Consider the following 25,238-nt stretch of genomic DNA (forward strand, 5'->3'; position numbering starts at 1 on the left):
CTTTAAGAAAACAGAATGAGTATTTTCTTTACTCCAATTTCTAGGAAAAGGAGGAAAACATTTTTTCAATCTTTTTTTGACATGGAGGAATTTTCTAGCTGTGCAAATTATTGTTTTGCAATTAATCACTTTTTTTCTAGGCTTTTTTTCTTAATTACAGGCTTTGAGCACTGTTAGCCAGAAATATTTATTCAATTTAGAATATCTCTGTCAATGAATCAGCCACTGAAATAGAAATAAACTGGTTTCATCAAGAAACAATATGAATAGAGTTGGGTAATTAACACTTCTTCCTTCATAGAAACATTATTATAGGACTTTGGACCAGAAATGTAGGTTAGTTCTTCATTCAATGGTCAGTTACATTCAGGCATTAACTAAAATCTATCATGTATAGTCATATTATTTTCAAAGGAAAATTAAAGATTAAAATATAGCAATTTTCTCTATTTAAACCTTTCTTTTGATTTACTAAACATTTCTAAAGACAGAGCAATAAATGATAAGGTGAATATCATATTACAGAACTGTTTTCTTAATGTTTAGAAATAATATCGATAAGAATACCTGGGTTTTGAAAAATGTAAATAGTCCCAGAAGTGTTTTAAGTACAAATAATAGCAACGAGCATGTTTCCCAAAATATTTCATTTGCAATGAAAACAAGCTGAAAATAAAAAAAATCTCCAATATGTTTATATTAAAGGCCAAACACAAACTTTTCTAAGGAAAACTAATAATCCAGAAATATTAGAATAGATTTCTTCTTCTGATACACACCTATATCACTGCTAAAGTTTTTGATCCACTAGTATTTGCCAGTAAAAATTATTTTCAACAGAATATTAACAAACAGACTGCAGATTGTCTTGCCTTGTAACATAAGGACTTCTTTACTATTATTTGTTAAAGCAGGATATTTTATATATTTCATGTAAGTTTCTATAATCATACAATAATAAACATGATTTTTTATTTGCTTGTTCTGAGGTTTTAAGTCATTAAAAAGTAAATTTTCTTTGAGCGCAGTTCTAAAGTCTTACAAGTAACTGATCACTTTCAAATCATTCTCTTACTTTTTCCTTCATTTCTTTGATTTACACACATACAAACACGGAGGCACCAAATATATTTTCATCTCCAACAAATCTGTGTATTTCAAATGGATGGAATAACATCACTTGTTATGGTCCAATGGACACAGATAAACTGCAGGTATATGCATTGGGGCAATGGTAAACTGCATTTTAATTGAATTATAGAATTAGTTCTCTCTAGATTCATTTTTTGAATGTCTTCCATGTCCTAGTCACTGTGAAGAGAAGGATAAATAAGATACAAGTTCTTTGCTAAGAAGCTTATAGACTGGCATGGAAACACATGTATTAAAATTATTATTCAATGCCATAGATACAGAATAAAGTGATTAACCAGAGCATGGGAACACAGATGAAAATGGAACAAACTGACCAGGAAATATGGTATAGATTCATCATTTCTGTCATTCCAGCCACCCTTCACCTCCACTTACATACACACACACACACACACACACACACACACACACAGAACTCTGGTTTTCAAATAGTTTTGCACAAACTTCTTTTTTTCATCTTTTTATAGATATAAGATATATGTATTTTTTAAAAAATCTGGATCATGTAGTTCATGTACTGTAACTGTAAGCTAAGAGTTGATGACAAGGCTAGGGCTCTGTAAAATGTGCATTCCATTTGGAGAGCAAACAAGGAAAAATCAGTTTGAGTTTTATTTCAATATATCAATTCATTTTTCCCATAGCTTTAGATAATTTGGAAAAAGGATTTTTCACACTCCCATATCTCATTCTTCGTTTTATCTTTAAGTGTTTTGCTTTCCAAATTTTATTAATTCCACGCCTGATTTCATTGTAGCAGACTTTTTATTGTCCAAAGGAGAAGTAGAAAATGGAATAAATTGTTAAAAGAATTGATTCTTGTGATAATACCCTCTACCTTCACTGAAGATTTGGTACTAGTAATCAGGAATGTGTGAACATTGGTTTTAGACTCTGTATTTTAACTTCAGCCACAAATACATCATGTACAGAAAGAGAATTTCAAGTAGTAAGAATGATTATGTATTGAATGTCTACATTGTGCCTGGGGTATCTGGGTGTGCATATTGTAGCATATATTCTAACAATAAACTGTAGGTAAAATCATTCCAGTTTTATGGTTTAAACTGAGTCTGGGAAAAGTAAACTTCTCCAAGATCTCACACCTGTTCAAAAGTTAAATCAAGTAACTTTTCACTATAGTCTTCTTCCTATTTCCTTTTTTTTTTTTTTTTTTTTTTTAGACGGAGTCTCGCTCTGTAGCCCAGGCTGGAGTGCAAAGGCACGATCTGGGCTCACTGCAATCACTGCAAGCTCCGCCTCTCGGGTTCACGCCATTCTCCTGCCTCAGCCTCCTGAGTAGCTGGGACTACAGGCGCCCGCCACCATGCCCGGCTAATTTTTCTATTTTTAGTACAGACGGGGTTTCACCATGTTAGCCAGGATGGTCTCGATAACCTGACATCGTGATCCGCCCGCCTCGGCGTCTCAACGTGTTGGGATTACAGGCGTGAGGCACTGCACCCAGCCTCCTTTTCCCTTTCTAAGGGAACAAAAAGTCTTGCAGAAAATTTCTCTTAAAGAGCTATTGACTATTTTAAGATCAGTAATAATGTCTAAAAGCAGCATTAAATAGGGTAATGATCAGTTTGTCTGCCTTAGTGTACAACAGAAAATAAAATGTTTTTGTATTCAAGCTAACTTATGCTATGATTCACACAACATATTCTTGTCTGCTCCATTGTTCTGCATTGTGAGAGAAAGAAAACAGTGAGTTGCGTTCAAGCCACAGGAGTCCCAAGTTGGTCAGACCAAAAATTATGCTATTTTCCATTTATGTTTTTCTTACTAGTAGGAAAATCCATCGTTATAAAATGTTGCATGCATTTTTATATTTTACTTCAATTCTTGATGACTTTTATAAAACACTTGATTCACATTACATATGCCTGAGAATTCTTTAGACTTGTTAATAGTACGTGTTATCTGAAAGCATAAAATACATTTGAATGCGGGTTTGTTTTCTAGATTTCATACAACAGAACTCAGTGGGACACTTGGGAGTCTGAGGAAAGATTTTTAGGTTGCCAAAGAGTGTTCAAAATTTAAAAGTAAATTTGGCTTTCATAAACATAATGAACAAAAGGAACTCAACATTTGAATTTAGCCTTCTTCCAAAATATGCCGTCATTTTTTGCATTTTCCGTTTTAACATTTAAACAGCAAAATAATTATCTTGGTTCTGTTTTTCTGTGTCTCAACTCTTTGCAAATGGAAATATATTCAAAGAAGATGAAGGAAGTGGTTAGGCTTTTTCTGCAAGTTCAATTATCTTTGTGTTATTGCTCATTATTTTGAAGCAGGCCCAGACAATCTTGTTGGTTATCTATTTAGATTGAACATTTTTATAAACGCGAGAAAGATAACTGTGAATAAAGATGTTGTTAAGCAAATGTTCTTAGTCATGTGTGTGGGTGTCTAGGGGTAAACATAGGAAAATTGATTACTCTGTCATGAGAGTTGCTAAAGCCTTTCCACATCATCTGCTGAGACTCGTCTCATTTCCATTAAGAGAAGGAATATTTGATAATGAAATTCTCCTTATCTGAACATAATTGTTTTGATGAGTATTAACTTCATAAGACAAGGAAATATCTGGATAATTTAATTTGGGTGGTAGGATAACAAAAGCATGAATCAACTAGAATTTTGTGATATATTCCTTGTAGTAAAGATACATGTAGAAGAAAAGCTAAAATTTTCATTATATATGTTATATATACACATTTCATTACTATTTTGTATTTTAAGTCCATTCAAAATCTCCGTATTAAACTACATTATTTTACAACAATGTATTGAGACTCATTGAGTTTGTGCAAAGTATTTTCTTTTGTAGGAAAATGTCTCCTTTCCAGGGTAGCTGACTGAGCTACAACTTGCTGAGAACTGTGAATTTCAGGCCCTGTGCTGTCCCTGTGGTCTGTTTGTACTTCAATGGGAGAACACGTTACTATGTTGTGATAGTATTCTGTTTATCGTGTCTATTCTCCTGCTTAATCTGGAAGCTAATTGACAGCTAGAAATTTGGAAAGACACAGTATTTGTAAAGATAGTACTTAGCAATTGGCTGCTTTCTGATTAGTTAAATGTTCAACGTTGATGGCTTTATGTAAAGTTAATAAATTTAAACATATGCAGCTCAACGAACTTTTAAAAAGAATACACCCACGTAGCCAATACCCAGATCAAGTAATAGAATATTGTTGGCATTCTAGAAGCCTTCTTCATGCCTTGCTCCTGTCATTACCACTCCAACTAAGGGTAAACACTATTCTGAGTTTTCGTGAGTAGCTTTTCCTCTTTTTGAACTTGTTATAATTGGGATTATGCAGTATGTATTATTTTGTGCCAGCTTCTTTTACTTCGAATTTTGTTTGTGAGATTCCTCCAACTGTAGCAATAGTTCATCTGTTTTTATTGTTACACAGTAACTATGGTAAAATTTTTGCATCCATTTTTAGTTTATAGACAAAGATACATTCAATTTTGAGCAATTAGGAATAATGTTGCTATGACAATTCTTAAGGGATGTTGGTTTCCATTGCAGTTTTAATTTGCACTTCCTTAGTAACATATAATGTAAGAACTATCCATGTGATTATTGCCTGTGTGCATATTGTCTTTCATGAAGTACATCTTCAAGTTTTTAGCATGTTATTGAAAAATCATGTGGTTAACTTTTTCTTGTCAGTTTGTGACTTTATGAATCCTCAGTGGATATATGCACGCTTAATGCATTCTTCACGCTATTATTTGCCTTTTCATTCTGTTGACAATATCTTTCTTCTCATGAACAGAAATTCATAGGTTTAATAAAATACTTTTTATAAATATTTTTACTTTACGGTTAATGCTTGATATCCTGTTTAGAAAAATCTTAACTGCAATATCATGAATGATTTTTCTAAGATGACTTCTAGGAGGTTTATAGTTTTGTTTTACACTTTTAGTGAGCATTCTATTGGGAACTGACTGTTTTAAAAGCTGTGATGTAGCTGTTAGTTCCATATGGACATGATTGACCTAGTTCCTTTTGTTGAAAAAGGGAAAAATAATTTCACATACTGAACTGTCATAAATTAGGTCCCCAGAGATGTAGATCCATGTTCGGACTCTTAACTCTCTTTCATTTGTCTATTTGTCTCTCTTTGAGCTAATGAGTCATTGTCTTAATTACTGTAGCTTTATATCATATTCATATCCAATAATATAATTCTGTAAATTTGTTCTTTTTTTAAAAAAAGTTTGGCTTTCTTTGACTTTTTCTATTTTCAAATGGGTGTTAGTATCAACTTATCAATTTTAACAAAATAAAATTTGTGAGATTTTGACTGGAATTATTGAATACATAGGTTGATTTATGCATAAATGTCATCCTCACAATTTTGAGCTTTCTAGTCCACAAACAGACATAATATATTCCTTCACTTATTTAGATATTCTTTAGTTTCTCTTACGAGTGTATTGTAGTTTATAGGATGTAAGCTTACCTATCTTCTGGTACATCCCTAGCTACCTAATGCATATAATGCTATAATAGAATTGTATTAATTATTACAATTTGATATTTGATGTCTAAATATTGGTTTCTAAAATGTAGAAATACACATAATTGTGTATATTGACTTTAGATCAGTAACTTTACTAAAAATCACTTACTAGTTTTAATAGTTTGTGAATTATTTTGAATTTCTACTTACACAATCATATGTACAAAATGAGAGTTTTATTTATTTTCACTTCTATTTAATTTCCTTTCCTCATCACACTAATGGCTAGACCTCTCCTTTTGTATAATACCGAACAGTAGTGGCATTAGGAGGCACATCCTTTTCATACTATTTTCGGGGGTAAAGCTATCAATAATTCAAAATTAAAGGGGATCGCTTTAGGTTTTCTGCAGAAAACTGTTATCATATCACTACTTTCCCTTCTATTTTTAGCTGGTTAGTTTTTCAAATTGTAAACTGGTGTTGAATTTTACCAAATGCATTTTATTCATGTATTGGGGTGTTTCCACTTTATTTTGTTAACATGGTTTATTAAGTCAATCACAATGATTGATAATCAAATGCTAAACCAAAATTATATTTCTGGAGCATATTCAACTTCGTGATATAGTAATTGTTTTAAACACCAAATTTCTCTTGCTAACATTTCTATTAGGGCGTTTATGTCAGCTTGAGAGATTTGCCATTAAGTCCTGGTAAGGTCTTGTTATCAGGGTTTTATTGACCTCATAAAATGAGTTGGCATGTGTTAACTCTTTTTTTCTTATCTGGAAAAGTTTGTGAAAATTGATATCATCTCTTCCTGTTAAGAAAATTTCTTCTTTTTGAATTCTTCATAAATAATCTTTGCTAGATTATTTTCTTTTAAATATCTTTCATTCATTCATTTATTCTTTCGTTCATACAATAAATATTGACTTAATGTCCACTCTAACAGACATTGTGCTAGCCCTGCAGATGGAATGGTGAGCAGAAACAAGCATGGATCTTATCCACATTGAGCTCACAGCATAGCTGTTGTGGAAGATAGAGTAATCAAATAATTTAAAAGCATGGACCAAACTGTATTAAAAATTTATGAAGTATGGGTACCAGTGCTCAGAGATTACAGCAGGGACACCTAACCTATGACATGATTATGAAGTCTTCCTTAGAAAGCTAAGAGTCAGAAATAGACTGCCTCATTTCTTTTTGCTTGTTTGAACTTATATCTAATTCATGTGGTTACAATGTTCTAAATGAGGATAAGTGGCTTCCCAGTGTGGTTCATTTTCTATATTATGTAGAGGATGTCCCAAAGTATTGGAGTTTGGTGATCCAAAAGCAAATTCATGTCCTTCACACTACACAAAAATTTGGCACAAATACTACATACTTAAGTCAGAAAAGAAAAAACACTAAAAATAAATTAGCCTCACTGGGCCCTGAATAGCAATGCCTAAAAATAAATACTTGCTGCTTGTCTTCAATTTAGTGCAGTCATTTATTCTCATCATTTTCTACTTTCTGGCAAAATACATAACGTGTATTTTCCAGGATGCTATATTTTATAAAATTTTAAAAATTAATTTTATAAATATAATATCTTTATTAATATTTTACAATAACTTGTTTGGATGCACTATACAATCTCTTTCCTAATTCTTTAATTAGACTCACATACAATATTTAAATGCCACAGAGAGAAAACAAATTTTGAGTAATCAAAATTCTTCCCTTTAATGAAAAATACAGAGTTTTGTCCTATCTGGAAAGTTAGCTCATGCACTGCAAAACCATGCCAAATACAGGCAGCAGAATAATAAACCCAATATGTTGCAAAGTTCTTTGTTTTCCTTCTTTTCTTCTCCTTCTTCCTTCCAATTGAAATATATAAATATATGTGTGTATATATATGTATGTATATACACATATATGTATTTTTTCTATGGAGAAAATCAGTAGATGTTAATTAGTAACTGAAACAAGTTTCTTTCAATTTTAAACATCTAATAACCATGTTGAGTAAACTATATATACACCATTTAATATAATTGTAGAGAAAAATAAAATAAAATATTCCAAAATAAGTTCAAAACTCCCTTAGGAAAGAGCCAAGAGTTTCAATGTCAAAAGAGTTTCAAGATTTGTATTCTTCTATTTGGGATATGATGAGTATAAAGGATTTACTAAATGTGCTGGGTCAAATATCACTTTGTTCTAGAAGCTTGTAAAATTATAAATTGGAATACTTTCTAAAAATTATGAAAACTACTGTAGTTTTCTGAGAATTGAGTTTTTTCATTGTTTAAAGCTGAAATATTGGCTGGGCATGGTGGCTCACTCCTTTAATCCCGCACTTTGGAAACCCAAGGCAGGTGGATCACGAGGTCAGGAGTTTGAGATCAGCCTGGCTAACATAGTGAAACCCTGTCTCTACTAAAAATACAAAAATTAGCTGGTCACAGTGGGGCACGCCTGTAGTCCCAGGTACTCAGGATGCTGAAGCAGGAGAATCACTTGAACCCAGGAGGCGTAGGTTGCAGTGAGCTGAGATTGCACCACTGCACTCCAGCCTGGGTAACATAGTGAGACTCCATTTCAAAAAAAAGAAAAAAAAAAAACCTGAAATTTTGTAGAAACAAATAAATGTTTAACATGTCAATTTGGTGTTTTAATTTGAAATTGGGCATTTAAAAACTGTGATTATTTAATACTATTATTATTTTTGTTTTTTACAACGCCTATTTTTAGATACACAGGGTACCTGTGCAGGTTTGTTACATGGGTATGTTGCACCCAGGTAGGAGAGTATAGTACCTAATAGGTAGTTTTTCAACTCCCCTCCTCCCAGTAGTCCACAATGTCTATTGTTTCCATTTTTATGTCCATGCATACTCAATGTTTAGCTCCCACTTTAAAGTGAGAACATGCGGTGTTTGGTTTTCTGTTCTTGCATTCATTAGCTTAGGATTATGGCCTCCGGCTCCATCCATGTTGTTGCAAAGGACAATATTTCATTCTTTCTATGGCTGTGTAGTATTTCATGATATATATGTGAGGCAGGAGAATAGGGTCTGGAGACAGGGAGCCTAAGGCCAACCTGAGGCTGACTTCTTGGAATTGAACCAAAAAGAAAACCTCACCTCTCTATGCCTAAGTGACAAGAAACCAGAGTCACCTGTCTCTACAAACCCCCACTCCCCCCCCACTCCCCCACCCCCCCACTCCCCCCCCCACTCCCCTGTAGCACAAATGGGAAGTACCTCTGATTGGTCTGGGGCCAAGCCTTCATTTCAGCCTTTGATTGGTTGCAGGACCAGGCTCCATTTCAGCCTCTGATTGGTTGTGGGCCAAGCCTCCACTTCAGCCTATGATGAGTCATGGGTCAATGCTTCATTCGCATAGGTTTTAACCAATTGGAGGCCTCTAAAGGGTACATATAGGTGTTACCAAATTCTTTTAGCTTAGTAAAAACTTCAAAGAGCATTGCAATCGGGGCTCTTGAGCCACTTGCTCGAGTCCGCTCCCTGTCTGTAGAGTGTACGTTTGCTTCAGTAAATCTGTGCTTTCGTTGCTTTGTTCTTTTGTTGTTTTGTTTGTACGTCTTAGAATTCCGAATTCCAAGAACCTGGACAACTTGCCATCAAGACTTTCCATCAGGTAACTTATGTATCACATTTCTTTATCCAATCCACCACTGATGGATACCTAGGTTGATTCCATGTCTTTGCTATTGTGAAAAGCAATGATGAGCCTATGAGTGCACGTGTCTTTTTGGCTTCATGATCTATTTTCCTTTGGGTATATACCCAGTAATGGGATTGATTGCTGTGTTGAATGGTAGCCCTGTTTTAAGTTCTTTAACAAATCTCCGAATTGCTTTCCATGGTGGCTGAACTAATTTACACCCCCAGCAATAGTGTATAAGCATTCATTTAACTCTGCAGCCTCACCAGCATCTGTCGTTTTTGGACTTTTTAATAATGGCCATTCTAACTTGTGTGAGATGGTATCTCATTGTGGTTTCGATTTGTATTTCCCTGATGGTTAGTGATAATGAGCATCTTTTCACGTGTTTGTTGACTTATTGTGTGTCTTCTTTGTGAAATGTATGTTCATGTCCTTTGCCCACTTTTTAATGGGGTCATTTGTTTTCTGCTTGTTGATTTAAGTTCCTTAAGCATTCTAGATATTAGACCTTTGCTGGATGCGTAGTTTGTGAATAATTTTTTCCCATTCTGCCGGCTGTCTGTTTACTCTGTTGATAGGTTCTTTTGCTGTGCAAAAGCTGTTTAATTTAATTAGGTCCCACTTGTCATTTTTAGGGTTTTTCTTTTGCAATTGCTTTGGGAGACTCAGCCGAAAATTATTTGCCAAGGCTGATGTCAATAAGGGTATTTCCTAGGTTTTCTTTTCGGAATTTTATAGTTTGAGGTCTTACATTTAAACCTTTAATCCATCTTGAGTTAGTGTTTATGTATAGTAAAAAGCAAGGGTCCAGTTTCATTCTCTGCATATGGGTAGCCAGTTATCCCAGTAACATGTATTGCATGAGGAGGCCTTTTCCCATTGCTTGTTTTTGTTGGCTTTTTCACAGATCGGATGGTTGTAGGTGTGTGGTTGTATTTCTGAGTTTTCTATTCCGAGCCTTTTGGCAAAGTCTTTAGGGTTTTCTAAGTATAGAATCATATTGTTAGCGAAGAGAGATAGTTTGACTTCTTTTTCAATTTGGATGACTTTTATTTCTTTCTCTTGCCTGATTGTTCTGGCCAGGATTTCCAGTACTATGTTGAATAGGAGTGGTGAGAGTGGGCATCCTCGTCTTGTTCCAGTTCTCAAGGGGAATGGTTTCAGCTAAAAACTGTGATTTTCAATTACATTCCTAAAATACATTTCACTGGATAAAATATAGACAGAAAAATAAAAATATTGAAATGTGCACAAGTTGTTATTTGAATAGTACAGAATAGCCAGACTGACATGATATTATAAGTCTTCGGAAATGTTTTCTGTTAAGCCAAAGTCTCTGTGAAATTACAATTTAAAAAAATATGTGTAATAATAACAATGATTAAAATAGATTTTTGCTGATCTGAAAAATTTCTTTGTCTATCTTTCATATACACACTATCATCACACAGTCACACATGCACTCCATAAATAAAAACTGGAAAGGCATAGAGAGATAAATATATATGTACCTCTTGGTTTCTGGTAAGAAGGAAGTAGGTTAATATATGTGAAATACTCAGGAAAATTCTCTGTCTCTTTTTCTTTCTCTTTTATCTTTCTCTCTTTCTTGCTGTCCACAAGTTTCATTGTTAGATGCCAAACAGTTCAGTTTATCTGTTATTTGATTTACGGAAGTTACTCTTATATAAAGGTAAATATTACAAAATATATTGAGAGACATTAAAATGATTTATTCTCATAGTAAATGAAACTGATGAAACTGACATGCTTAAAGATTTTAATGCCACTTTATGTGTTCAGAGTAAGCACTACTGAACTTAAGGTGCTATTTGAATAGAAAGCTTTTCTCATGCTATTGTATTTGGCATTCAAAAAATGGGAAAGAAAAAGCTAAATAATACGTTGGCAGTTCCATTTTTCCAAAGTAAAACAATATTTGGGTTTTAAGTTTTAAAATATTTTTCAGTAAATTAGGCCAGGCAGGGTCTGTAATCCCCGCACTTTGGGAGGCCGAGGTGGGCAGATCACTTGAAGCCAGGAGTTGGAGACCAGCATGGCCAACATAGCAAAACTCCATCTCTACTAAAAATATAAAAATTAGTCAGGCATGGTGGTGCGTGCCTGTAGCCCCAGCTACTCATGAGGCTAAGGCAGGAGAATCACTTGAACCAGGGAGACAGAAGTTGCAGTGAGCCGAGATCACTCCACTCTACTCCAGCCTAAGCAACAGAGTGAGACTCAAAAAATAATAATGATAATAAATAAATAAACATTCAATAAGTTATTAAAACTTCAAGAGGTAAAAATGAACATGTTCATCTTTGCATACCCCTCAGCGGAAAATCATGCAATGAATTAAATGCAGTAATTCTGCTTGTAGCAGAATCCAAGTATTTTGTACTTACAGGTAGTCATGTGCTCTTGAAAAGCACTTTAGGAAAATGAATCTGTACAGTGTTCTCATTTTCTAATTTTAAGTTGTTAAAGGCTCCATTTAATGTCAATTTATTTTTCCTGTTACTGTCATCTCTTCAGAGGGTTAAAATATACTAATGAAAACCTAGAATATTTCTCTCTTGTTTGTTTTTATTTTCCAAATATCAAGAGATTAAAATGCATTTTTCTGACAATTCACATTCTTTTAATAGACTGCAGACACAGAAACTGTGAGGTAATACATTTAGTGCTCTAAGAAACTAAATTTTGGTGTAATTTGTTATGCAGCAATATAGTTTCTGTGGAATACAGGTGTGGCTTAATTGAATCCTCTGGCCCTGAGTCTCTCTCATAGGCTGCAGGGAAGGCGTCAGCCAGATCTGCAGTGGATTGAAGACGCAACTTGGGGTAGATCTGCTGCCAAGATTGCACAAATGGTTGTGGGCAGGATTTAGTTTCTGGGAGCTGGTGGCCAGAAGCCTTCCTCAGTTCCTTGCCACGTGGGCCTCTCCAAACAACTGCTTATGACATGGCTCTTGGGTTCATCAGTGACCAAGAGAGAAGGCAATAAAAAGAATGCTAGCAGCATAGAAATCTCATTCTTTCATAACCTGATTTCAGAAGTCGCATCTTACCACTTTTATAACATATTATACGTTAGAAGCAGGTCACAGGGCCAGCCCCCACTGAGAGGAAGGGAATTAGACAAGGCTGTGAATACCAAAAGAGGGGATAAGTGAGGGACATTTTAGAAGTGTGTCTATATTTTTATTTTTAAAAAACGATATACAAACACACTGGGAAAATCAATTTGAATTTTTTTCTTTTCCATTTTACCCAATTATTCTGAGGTTAAGGAAACATATCAAGAATAAAACAAAATATAATTACAAGGTTTGAAGTCATGACCATAATCTCTCTTTTTATTGGCATTTATTAGCACCTGATTGATCACATTCATTGTTACATAGCTATAATCTATATTTGAAATTTATGGATAAGAGTTAAAATGAAAGATTTATATACCATAGTATTTACGTTACTATATAACCAATGCTGAACTTCTAATACAAAATGTCAACACTAGGAATATCAATTCAAATGATAGTGAATTTCTCACCTGAAGCCACAAAGGCTACAAGGAGATGGTACATTTTTAAGTGTTGAAAAAAAAATCAAGTGATAATTATAGAACTGATAAAACTATCCTTTGGGGAATGAATGGAAAGTAAAGACACCAGATCAAGGAAAGCTATAAGATGCTATTAAAAGCGAGAACTACCCTTAGAAATTGGCTAAAGGAAATTCTATAAACAGAAACAAAATGATAAAAGAATCCCGTAGCATCAAAAAACAAGAAAGAACAATCAAATAGAAATATGAATCTATAAAATAGAATATCTTTCTCATTGGTTTTATAAATCATATTTAATGATTGAAATGAAAAATTATAAAATCATTTTATACTCAAGAAAGTGATATTTAATGATAAAGAAGGTAAAATGACCTAAAGAGAGGTAAGTTTTCCATACTTCACTTGAAGTGATGAAGTGTTGATTTCCAGTAGATAAGGCTGTTACATTTGTATATTTTAATAAGTATGAAAACTGTACAAAGTGATACGTACTAAAAAATACTGTACGTATATCAGCCAGGTGGAATCCAAACAAAAATTCAAATAACAAACAAGAAAGCAAAAGAAGAAATGCAGGGACGAGAAAGAGAGGACACAAAGAAAACAAATTATAAAATGGCAGATATAAGTTCTAACACATCAATAATTACTGTAAATGTAAATGGCCTAAATAGACGAGGTAGAAGTCAGAGATTGGCAGGGTGAATAAAACAAAAACAAGCAAACAAACAAAAAGCATGAGCGAGTTATATGCTATTAGTAAGGAACTTAACAAGAAACTCACTTCCTCAGATCATCAATTAAGATTGCCATCTATCACAAATAAAATAATGGAAAATAAAAGGATGGAAAAAAGTAACTTGGAAATAGTAGTTTTTAAAAAATACCTAAGAGTAGCTATGTTAATATCAGAGATTCAGAACAAAACAAAATGAAATAAAATATAGAAACCCAACACAGACAAGGAGGGAAATTTCATAATGATAAAAGGATCAATACATCAGGAAGACATAATGATCCTGTATGAGTATTAGTAAAACAACACAGCTTCCAAACACATGAAGCAAAAACAGGTAGGGCTGAAAAGAGAAACAGACAAGTCAGGAATTATAGTTGAGGATTTCAGAAATCTCTCTCAACAACTAATAAAATGACTACACAGAATATCAGCAGAGGTATAGAGAATCTGAACAATACAATCAACAAATAGGATCTAATTATCAGGTATAGAACATTCCACCACACAATTGCAGAATATACATATTTTCAAGTGTCATGTAACATTAACCAAGGTACATACCCTATTTACAAAAAAACACAAAACCTTCAACTAATGTAAAAGAATTGAAATTAGGCAGAGTATGCTCTCTTTCTGTGATGAAATCAAACTAAAAATCAACAGCAGAAATACAACAGAAATATCTCTAAAGAAGCAAAAATTAGACAACACATGTCTAAATAATTCATGGTTCAATGAGGAATTCGCTAAGAAAATAAAAAAATACAAAACTGAATAAAATGAAAATGCTAATGTCAAATATTTGAAAGACAGCTAAAGTAGTGCAGAGAAGAAAGATCATGCCCTAAATTCTTACATTAGAAGTAAAGTACTCAAGCCAATAATCTAAGTTCCTACCACAGGAAACTTAGAAAAAAACTTAGAAAAACAATTCAAATATATTTGAATTGTTATTTCTTTTATTTAAATTGTTACTTTATTTAAAAATATTTAAATTGTTACTTCTTTTATTGAAATATATTTACATTATGTGAATATATATTTAAATATATTCTGTCATGTCGCTTCCAATCAATATACTGAATAAATAAGTTAAATACTGTTATAATTTTAAAATATTGCTTGACTTGATCATCAAGACGCGTATGACAATCTTATACAACTTCTTAGTGGGTATATTTGAAAAGTGGCTTTTCTGGCTTCCTTACTTTTGAAGTCTGGGTGAAAGATGTAGCTTTCTTATGTCTGATCTTTCTCTTTTCTGAAAGAAAAAACTATCTTGCCCATCTTTCCTACATGTTCGCTACAACATTTGGATTCACCAGAAATTTTGCGATTTGGAGGAGCTGGGCTTTTAAAAAATTTTTTGTTGATTCGATTTATATTTTCAAAGTGTAAATCTTACCCTTTGGTCATGCTATTTACAGTGAAAATTGAATTCCAGCTCATACATACAAAATAAAGTTTAACATACGATATCATGCATGATTTTACAGAAATGCTTTTTGCTTTAGTAAGAACTGGGGTGACTGAAGTGGAGTATTTGGATATAAGCACAGGTATAGCTCATGAAAGTCTTAAATACATTGTAAAATGTCTGCTTCTGAATCCAGTTTTTTCTCTCGCTTTTTGATGTGGAATACAGTTTAGCCAAATTAGATTATTAATGTAAAGAATGTACTGTTAGGAAAATAAAACTGACTTTAAGAATTTTGTCTTGATTGAAAAAAATTATATGTACTTTTTGAAAATAAATAGGACAATCTTTGATCTTCACTCTTCAAACTTCGTGAAGTCTGAGAAAACTTTCCAGTCAGCCAACATAAAGCAGTTGGCAGCTTTGCACATCCTATCAAATGGGTGTGAGAAAATATTACCGCATTGTACTGACATAAAGAGCTTTCTCCTGTTTACCACAAAGTGTAAATAGACCTGTGAAGATCTTGTGACGTAGCCACACAGATTCTTTAACAACAAGTGTGAATATGGTAAAAGGTTTAGGAATTTTGCTTAGAAAATGTATAGGAAAATTGGGGTCATCTGTGGCTTTGTTTCCTGAAACCTTAAATGCACAAAAATGTTTGGAAATCTCGATGAATTCAGTATTAAAGAAAATCTACTATTTTAACAAATAAATAGATTTTAAATGTAAAAACAACAACAACAAACAGAAAAAATTCCCTGATCTTGATGATATAACCGTCCTTCTCTTAGAACCACCTAGTTTGTAGTGGAACTGTGATAGGAATTATTTCATAGAGTGATTTGCTCTCACATTAGATATTGATAATAATTATCATTTGGAGTTATTGGTTATGTGCTCTCATTTTAATTTCCTTTTAACATTTTAGCATTTCCGGAAACAGTTACATTGTCATCTTTGTCATTTAATCGATATGAGGTCCTACAAGTTGATGTTTACATAGTAATGTAAATTTCAGATACAGTCACCTGCCTAAATTTAGAAAGTGGTAGAACCTTTAACAATATCAGGCTTGTGCAGTGTTATTTCCCATAAAATGTGCACCATGTCTGTTAGCCACCTGGAAATGGTGCTAAGCTGCTAAGCACATTCTTATACAAAAGTAAGATTAGGTAGGGCTATGCAGTTCCAGCAGAGCTAATATTAATTTTATTTTTGGCTTAAGATCTCAAGAAATATTTTGGCTTTTTTATTTGGCACCATTAAGTTGGATTAGATTGCATAAGAAAATTGGGATAGTTTGTGGCTTTGTTCACTAAAACCTTGGCATAAGTATAAATATTTTAAAATGCTGATGAATTGACTGTCAGGTTTCCATACACACAGGTAAAATATGTAGAACAGATTATATATACATGTATATGTATATATAATATTGTATATTATGTTATTCCATATATATTCTATATAATACAGAAATATACTTGGGCTGCTAAGCTCAAATGTATGACATAATCTCTTTAAGTCTCAAAATTTGTACACTGGTGAGAAATTTCAGCAATATTTTAGAGCAGAGCTTTCTTGAACCTGCTTGGCATCCCAAGTACTTCATAAGAGTAGTTAAATGATGTATCCACCAAGAAAAGTCTAAATTGTCTGAACCTAAATTTGTACTTGGCAGGCAAAGCACCATAAAGGCTTCAAGTTGATCAGCCTGCCAGAAAACAGGAATTTTATGTTTCCAAGACTCATAACAAATGATGCATTGACACTTTATAAAACGGATTATGGATTTTGGATCTCTCTGTATTTCTTTATTCATATTATAAAGAAGTCACACTGGTCACTTTTTTTCTCTGATCTATGAGGTTATTATTATAATGTAATTTTTAAGCCCCTTAAAGCTTATAGAAAACACAGCAATGACATCAAGATACTATGTGGAGGACTCTGAAATAGTTTATTTTTAAAGAATTGGAGTTTTAAAAATCATTGAACATTATCTTAGAAACGTAATATTTTTATCACTATTTTTTCTCAAATAATTTTACTGAAAACCTAGCCTAAAGGAAAGGCATCACATAGATTTGCACCAGTGACACATTGCTTCAATAACACTAGTTAATAGCAATAGCTTGAAGAGGGAGCAATGAAGAGTAAGCTAGCAAAAGGTCATGCTTACTGTATTAATTCCATGCCAATTCTTTAAAATAGAGGTAATTTCTATCTGATCAGATAATGCCATTTAAAATTTAATAACGACTCTTGGCAAACATGACATTGTTTTAAACTTTGTGTTTATGCTCATTTTATGTTACAATGCTTTTGGAAAGTAAAATATCTAAGCTTTAAATTATTGGCAAGTTGTTCAGATTTATTTTATATTATTAAGTTGCCTGCTTTGGCGAATTATTTTCTGTCTCTGTACAATTTAAAAGCCTCTCATTTGCACCAACTAGCATAGATGGAAGCTGTCTGTATAATTTGCTACAGCATCAGGATTTTTAAAATAGAATATTTAAGCATGAACAAATCTTGAACTACACACATATGATTCCATATGGCCATTTACTGTAATGGTTTCATTTATCTCATCATCACAACTATAGTCTTCCATTTAATAGTCTGTGTACTCTTGCAAAAGCTCATATATATATATATATATATATGCTTTAGATCTATACAAAATGCATTTTTATACTCATCATTTGTGCATGTTTGACAGGCCACATTTTATAATACAATAAAGTGTTTATTTTCCTGAATATTAAAAACAGATTCTTTTTTCTTTTTATCAGAGTATATGTCATCGTATCTATCATAATGGTTGTTTCTTAGCATTGTGCTTTTAATCTGTATTAATCTATTTTCTCACTGCAAATGGCTTTTGTTATTTTGTGTGCATTACAGGTCCTATGCTTTTTAGGCAAAAAAATTCAACAAAGGTTTCATTTTCTATAGATTAAGATAAAGCAATAACGATAAACAATAAGACAAAAATCTTTTTAATGTCTATTTTATCCTGCTATGGAAGCTTAACTTCTGCCAAAAATGCTTTTCTTTCTGCCCCATTTCATTTTTCAGATAATACATAAAATGTCACTTGGGAGAGGCTTTCCTAAGTACATAGGGATTTTTTGGATTACAATACACTGTTTGCTTCTTTCAAAGATTTAGTTAAAAGTTGTGATTGTTAGTTTGGTTTATTGTTTATGATTGTTAGCAACATTCAAGATGGCAGAAGTGATGTCTATTTTGTTCACTTTCAAGGAGCAGGTCAGCGGTGGATATTCAACCCACTTTATTTTGTTGTTGTTGTGCTGTGTTTTGTTTTGTTTTAGGCTTTCAGCAGCTGAAAACCTTGGTTTTTAGCTTCTGTTTCTAGTGATAGGTGGAAAAGAGGGATGAGGAAGGGGTTTTACCACCCCAGTCAGAAACAGAAACTAAGAACCCAAGACTGTGTCCTCTCCCTTGGACACCCTTAGACAAAGGGCCACTAAGGGATGTAGAATTCTCAGATCACGGGTTTAGTTAGTAGGAAAGTATAACCTGCTACCTGAAGGATGAGAAGCCAGGGGGAAGAGGGTCTGCGGAGAGTGGGGAGCGTGCTCCTGCAGAGCAAACAGGTTGCACCAAGGAGAAGGTGGAGGTGAGGTTGTGCAAGGAATGGACACATCCAGGTAGCCGACACAGGGGATGTGGAAGATGGAGTGACAAAGAGGAAGCCAGAGGGATGGACAGGCCTGGACCTCACAGTCCCTTTGAGCTATGATGAGGAGATTGAATGAACTCAAAGGACAGTGTCAGGATGAGAAGACTAATTGTTGTGTAATTTAATAGGAGATATTTTAGCTTAAAAATATCCAAAGTAGAAGTATGCCAAATGTATTCCTGAAATACTCTAAAAAATTTATAGTGAAAACAGTTGATATTTTGAAGCTGCAGAATTTTCATATGAAAAGGTGGTAGCTCAGGATTCAAATTTCCTCAGTTTCCAAACTGGGTTGACCCCTTCTAACTGCATGACTTGGCTGGATACATCAGAGCCTAAGCCCTAGTTTCTTTATCATTAAGACGGGGATAATAATAGTACTGACTATTCCACTGATTGATATCAATATTATATAGAAATTGGAACTGCAACTTTATTACATACAGAGCACTTTTGTAAATTTCATTTTTCCTATGCTTTTCCTTTTTTTTTTTTTAAGTACACCATTTCTCTTTCAAGAGACAGAGGGAAAAACACACAAAAAAGTAAATGGTACAATTAGTATGTCAAGGTGACTTACTAATGACTTGTATAACAGAGAAAAATGTATGCTTTGCCTACAAGATAGCTAGGGCTAACCAATCTGCAGGCCTTTCCCTTTTAATAGAAGAATTCAATGAGGCCCACGCTATTCTTGTCTCCTTTTATACTAAAGTTATTTAATGAAAGGCAGTTTTATGTAATTGGTCCAAGATCATCGTCTAAAAAGTGGCAGAGTAAGACTCTACCCGATAGAGGCTGGTGTCCACTGACACATTAAGTTCTTCTTTGGCAACAAATAATATTTTTTAGTGATATTATATATACTTTGTAGACCCTTAACATTTTATTTATTTGGTTATGTACTACATTCAAAAATATTTGCAGGAATCATGGTGGCCTGATTGTATGAGCATTTTTACAATGCAAAAATCAGTACAAGAAACCAGAGTCAACATCGTTAAAATATTTTCCCACGTATCAGTGGCCCTGTCCTACAACCACTGGCAAATACTTTCATAGTTGTCTGAGCTAAAATACGAAGAGTGCACACATTTGTATAGGGAAATGAAGACTTCAGTGCATGCATATGTGTGTTAACCAGTCTCATCTCAAGCAAGTTTTCCTCGCCTGAGAAAACTTTTTAAAACAGGAAATACTCTCCAAGTTCAAGGACTGACTGATTAAGCCCAACTCATTTTTATTTAGTCAGATGTGAAAAAATACACAGTTAATTGGTAGGCAAGATCTCAATGTACCAGAATCCAATTATGGAGTCTTCAAAACACTAGTGAAATAAAAGTTAATGAGACATTTAAAGACATTACAATTTTATGATACTGATTTATTTTGAAAACTAGCAAGGATAAATTTAAGTTTAATATGCTGAATTAAATTCTCTGTCTTCACTTTGGAATTTCAACCAAAAGAAATATCATTAAATAGTGAATAGTAAATATATATATGTATTTGTATATGTAAATAAATATATATATATATATATTTGCTGTGTTTCTAATTAAGAGTTCCTTTTGTTCTTTTCTTTTTTATACTGGTGTTGGAATTTGGTCAGTTGTATTCTTATTGCCCTCTGAATTATAGTAAATGAAGGGAACAAAATACTCCAAATCAGCAATAATTGAAACATGACTGGACATATACCAATGCTAACAAAAATAATTACAACCATGAGTCTATATTATTACAAGTGTTACAATGAAGAGTGAAGTGGTTTGACATCTCTATATAACACTTGTTAAAATGGTTTTTCTCTACAATTAAAAGTTAATATTAATTAAGTTTAAAATTATAAGGTCTCTTAATAAGATAGCCTTAATATTCATCTTTTAAAATATTATATAGTCTTTTTTTCCCAGTGATTAAAGGCTTATTTTGTAAGTTAGTTAAAGTAATGAAACCCATTCAGTTGATTAAATAGATGGGTCATAAGGAGGCGATTTATGATCTGTAACTATATAAAAGCAGATGAAAAAAAGTGAGAGAATTTAATGTCATGCACATAAAATATTATATAAGATTATTTACACCAGAAAAGCGTATCTGAGAATAAAAATGGGTAATTACATACAGCCATGGAACTAATAATTTACAAATTAAGCTGCATATTTTCAGCACGTTTTAAAGCAAAAATTCTACTTACTATATTCTCAATATACCTAAATTAAAATGTTGAATAAAGAATTGGGTATATGTATTGTTACATATGGTATACCTTTACAAATTAATTTGTGTGTTGGTATTTGTATGGAAAGTTGATTTTAATTCCTTTACAAAGCTTTGCATTGGGCTAAGACTCTGTGTAGTGTTATCTATGCTGTAAAGTTTCCTCATTTCTAAGCGATAGTCATAACTTCTTCAGTACCCTTTAGATTACCTTGACCATACCTAAGAATCTAACACTGACTTGACACATATTACATAATAAATAAAGTTATTGAACAAATACACATATTTGTTATAATGTAAATTATGTATCTTTAAAACTTAACTCTGCTTCTCTCACCCACCAGACTGTAAAATCTTTGACACACAAGAACCATGTCTTTTTCATAATATTTTATTTTTGACCTTATCACAATATTAACCACAGTAAGAAATTAATTCATGTAGAAGTTAGATGTGCTTTTGCCTGAAAATTACAGAAAACTCAACCATCATAACTTAAATAAATATAGGTTATGCTGCTCACATAGCAAAGGATTCAGAGGTATGCATTCTACGTGTCATGCCATAATTCGCACCTTAAATCAGTCTCTTATCTTCATGATTCACCATTTTGAATGTTATGAGAAGGCTGTTATACTCACCTTCTTCCAGAACTATGTCCTTATTCAAACACACGGAAGGCAGAGGAAAGAGAGTTCCTCATTGTGATGTTCTCATATTTTTCTAGATGGGAAATCTTCTCAGTACCCTTCATCTCACATCCCAGCAGCCAGAGCCAGACCCTATGGCTGCCTTGAGACTAGTCAATAGTCAACAGATGAAGGGCATCATGGAAAATGTAGACTATGATTCAACCTCTGGAACTGGGATAGAGGCTTGTTAACCTATAGATCAATAGGTTGTGCATTCTGCCTGAACAAATTGAGGCTTAGCAGGGATAAAGAAAACCATTAAGTAGTTAGTGGACAATAAATATTACAATTTGTATTTTGTAGTGGACAATGTTACAATAGATATGACCTAAGTAGAACTGGAATTGTCAAAATGAATTATTTATGTCATATGCTATCTTCAATTGCATCTTTATATTTTTATTTGTATTTGGCAAAATTGAATACGAGCATTTTCTGTTTCTTAGTGGATAGTTACAAGTGTGTAAATTCCTCTGTATTTTTAGTTACACTGGAAAAATATGCAATATTGAAAAAGCGCGGCCAGGCGTGGTGGCTCACGCCTGTAATCCCAGCACTTTGGGAGGCTGAGGCGGGTGGATCATGAGGTCAGGAGATCGAGACCATCCTGGCCAACATGGTGAAACCCCATCTCTACTAAAATACAAAAAATTATCTGGGCGTGGTTGCGCATGCCTGTAGTCCGAGCTACTCAGTAGACTGAGGCAAGGGAATTGCTTGAACCCTGGAGGCAGAGGTTGCAGTGAGCCGAGATCATGCTACTGCACTCCAGCCTGGCGACAGAGCAAGACTCTGTCAAAAAAAAAAAAAAAAGCATTGTTTTCATCAATTTTCAAAAAAAAAAAAAAAAAAAGTGTAGGTCTTGTTCCTGTATTTACAAGGGAAATTTCAGTGTGAAATTATGGTCTCTATCTTTTCTCAGGTCTTAAAAATAAATATGAATTTAGATTCCATACATCGATTAATTGAGGAAACACAGATCTTCCAGATGCAACAATCATCAATTAAGTCACGCGGCGACATGGTGGCACCTGCCTCACCCCCCAGGGATACCTGTAATACCTGCTTCCCACTTCATGGGCTACAATCTCATGCTGCTCACAATTTCTGTGCTCACTCATATAACACCAACGAATGGGATATTTGTGAAGAACTTCGCTTGCGGGAGCTTGAAGAAGTCAAGGCCAGAGCTGCTCAGATGGAAAAGACCATGCGGTGGTGGTCGGACTGCACTGCCAACTGGAGAGAAAAATGGAGTAAAGTTCGAGCTGAAAGGAACAGTGCCAGGGAGGAAGGAAGACAACTCAGAATAAAACTAGAGATGGCGATGAAAGAATTGAGTACACTGAAAAAGAAACAGAGTTTGCCACCTCAGAAGGAGGCATTAGAAGCTAAAGTTACCCAGGATCTGAAGCTTCCTGGCTTCGTAGAAGAATCCTGTGAACATACAGACCAATTTCAATTGAGTTCACAAATGCATGAGTCTATCAGAGAGTATTTGGTAAAAAGACAATTTTCTACAAAGGAGGACACAAATAATAAGGTAAGAAAAAAATCCAGAGATGATGTGAATTTCTGAAGGTCATATATAGTGATGGGGAGGAAGAAGGAAGTGACAAATGCAATGGTGATTATACTAGCCTGCCAGGGCTACCATAACAAAGTACCATAATCACAGTGGTTTAAGCAACAGAAATTCATTTTCTTACAATTGTAGAAGCTGGAAGTACAAGATCAACATGCTAGCAGGGTTGCTTTCTTCTGAGGCCTCTCTCCTTGGCTTATAGAAAGCCGTTTTCTCCCTGTGTCTTCACATGGTCTTTTCTCTGTACACATGTCTCTGTCTTAAGGTCTTCTTGTAAGGACACCATCATTAGGCCCACCCTAATGACCCTAATTTAACTAAATCACCTCCGTAAAGGCCCTGTCTCCACCAACAGTCACATTCTGAGGTACTGGGGGTTAGGAGACCTAACAAGAAAGATATGTATATGTATCCTTCGTCTGACTTCAATACTTTCCGTGAACAACACATCTTATTTTATTGCTTGTCAAAATATTATAGTATAGATGATTGCAATGCTCATTCTTGAGAGAATTAAGGAATGAATCATCCTAGGTAACCTGGAATCCACATACTACTTAAAAAATAAAATAAAAGTGAAGTATCATCGAGATTTTACTTGAACTTGACTATTCATTGAGATTTTATTTGAAATTGTCTTTCGTTTCAAACTTATAAACCAGGGCAAATTTAAATTATAGGCAAATACCAATAGCATGAGTCCTGTGAAGTTTTTGAGTTACGCTCTAAGAGTGTCGTGCAGTTGTTGCTCTAGTACTGATGTCCATGTTTATTAAAGCGCCCCATTAAATTCTATTTAGATGTGACACATGAATTAAAGCAATAAGGAGAACTAAAATGAAGCAATAAGCAAGCTTTTTAAAATATTCAACAGCTTCCTGAAAATTCTATCTTGTCTTTCAAAAATGTTAAAAAATAATTGCTTTGAAACTGTAAGTGTCTTATGACAAAAGAAACTTGAAAGAGGAATTCATCAACTCATTAAAAATTATTTACAGCTGTTCAAGTTTGTGCAGGGTTATTTTTAGCTGCGATTAGAAAAAGAGAACAAACAGAGTTAAAGCAGAACTTTTGAGAAATGTATTTTTTTTATGAGAAAGTAGAACATAGAAAAAAACAAGCTCAAAGAAGAATGCAAGTAAGTGTGGCCACACAACACTTTCAGGGAATGATAATGAAATAAAAATATGAATTGGTTGTGGTATCATAACATTTATTTCTTTATGAAAATGTTTTGTCATCATGATTTTTCTCCAAGAGGTTTAAATATGTTTTGTTTTGTTTTGTCTTCAGGAACAAGGTGTGGTTATTGATTCTCTAAAATTAAGTGAGGAGATGAAGCCCAATCTAGATGGTGTTGATTTATTCAACAATGGTGGTTCTGGAAATGGTGAAACGAAAACTGGGCTGAGACTGAAAGCAATAAATCTGCCTTTGGAAAATGAAGTAACTGAAATTTCAGCTTTGCAGGTGCATTTGGATGAATTCCAAAAAATCTTATGGAAGGAAAGAGAGTAAGTGCTAATCATTGTCTCCCTTAACCAAGTCTAAGTTTCAAATCACTTAAAATTGTTAATACAGATAGATTGGTCATTTGATAATGTATTTTATCCATGTTTAGTCATTAAGTTTTAGGATTTAAAGAAATTAGTTTGATATATATTCATATGTTGAATTTCAAAATGTAGTTTATAACTTGTTAGTGTTTTCCATTCTTTTAAGTTGACTTTTATCATGACTATGTTTTTATCTTCTCTGGTAGATTCACTTTAATTGTATATGAATTCTTAATGTACAAGGTTAAAATATCCAGTGTATTATTTAAGTTTGACAGCATCTTGGACTTGGTCAGTAAAAATGAATAAATATGTTAATATTAATAGTGGAAAAATCACAATTTTGTGAGATATTTATTACAGAAAAAGTAGTCTTATACATGGACCATT

The 25,238-nt window shown here is 33.5% G+C and overlaps 1 protein-coding gene across 10 annotated transcripts in view; it reads left to right on the forward strand.

The window, feature by feature from the left end:
- CCDC102B (coiled-coil domain containing 102B) overlaps positions 1 to 25,238 on the forward strand; it is a 368,750-nt gene that overhangs the window by 94,045 nt on the left and 249,467 nt on the right. For 9 of the 10 annotated variants that reach the window (XM_055102590.2, XM_055102591.2, XM_008952665.5 and 6 more), the window contains 2 exons: positions 22,630 to 23,250; positions 24,586 to 24,806. In XM_055102590.2, the coding sequence (XP_054958565.1) occupies positions 22,645 to 23,250; positions 24,586 to 24,806 (827 nt within the window). In that variant the 5' untranslated portion in view covers positions 22,630 to 22,644. Of the gene's footprint in view, positions 1 to 9,264; positions 9,312 to 22,629; positions 23,251 to 24,585; positions 24,807 to 25,238 lie in introns of those variants that run through there. The other variant, XM_034944001.3, reaches the window with a different exon arrangement.

This window comes from Pan paniscus, chromosome 17 (assembly GCF_029289425.2).
Source record: "Pan paniscus chromosome 17, NHGRI_mPanPan1-v2.0_pri, whole genome shotgun sequence".
NCBI classification, from domain to species: Eukaryota; Metazoa; Chordata; class Mammalia; order Primates; family Hominidae; genus Pan; species Pan paniscus.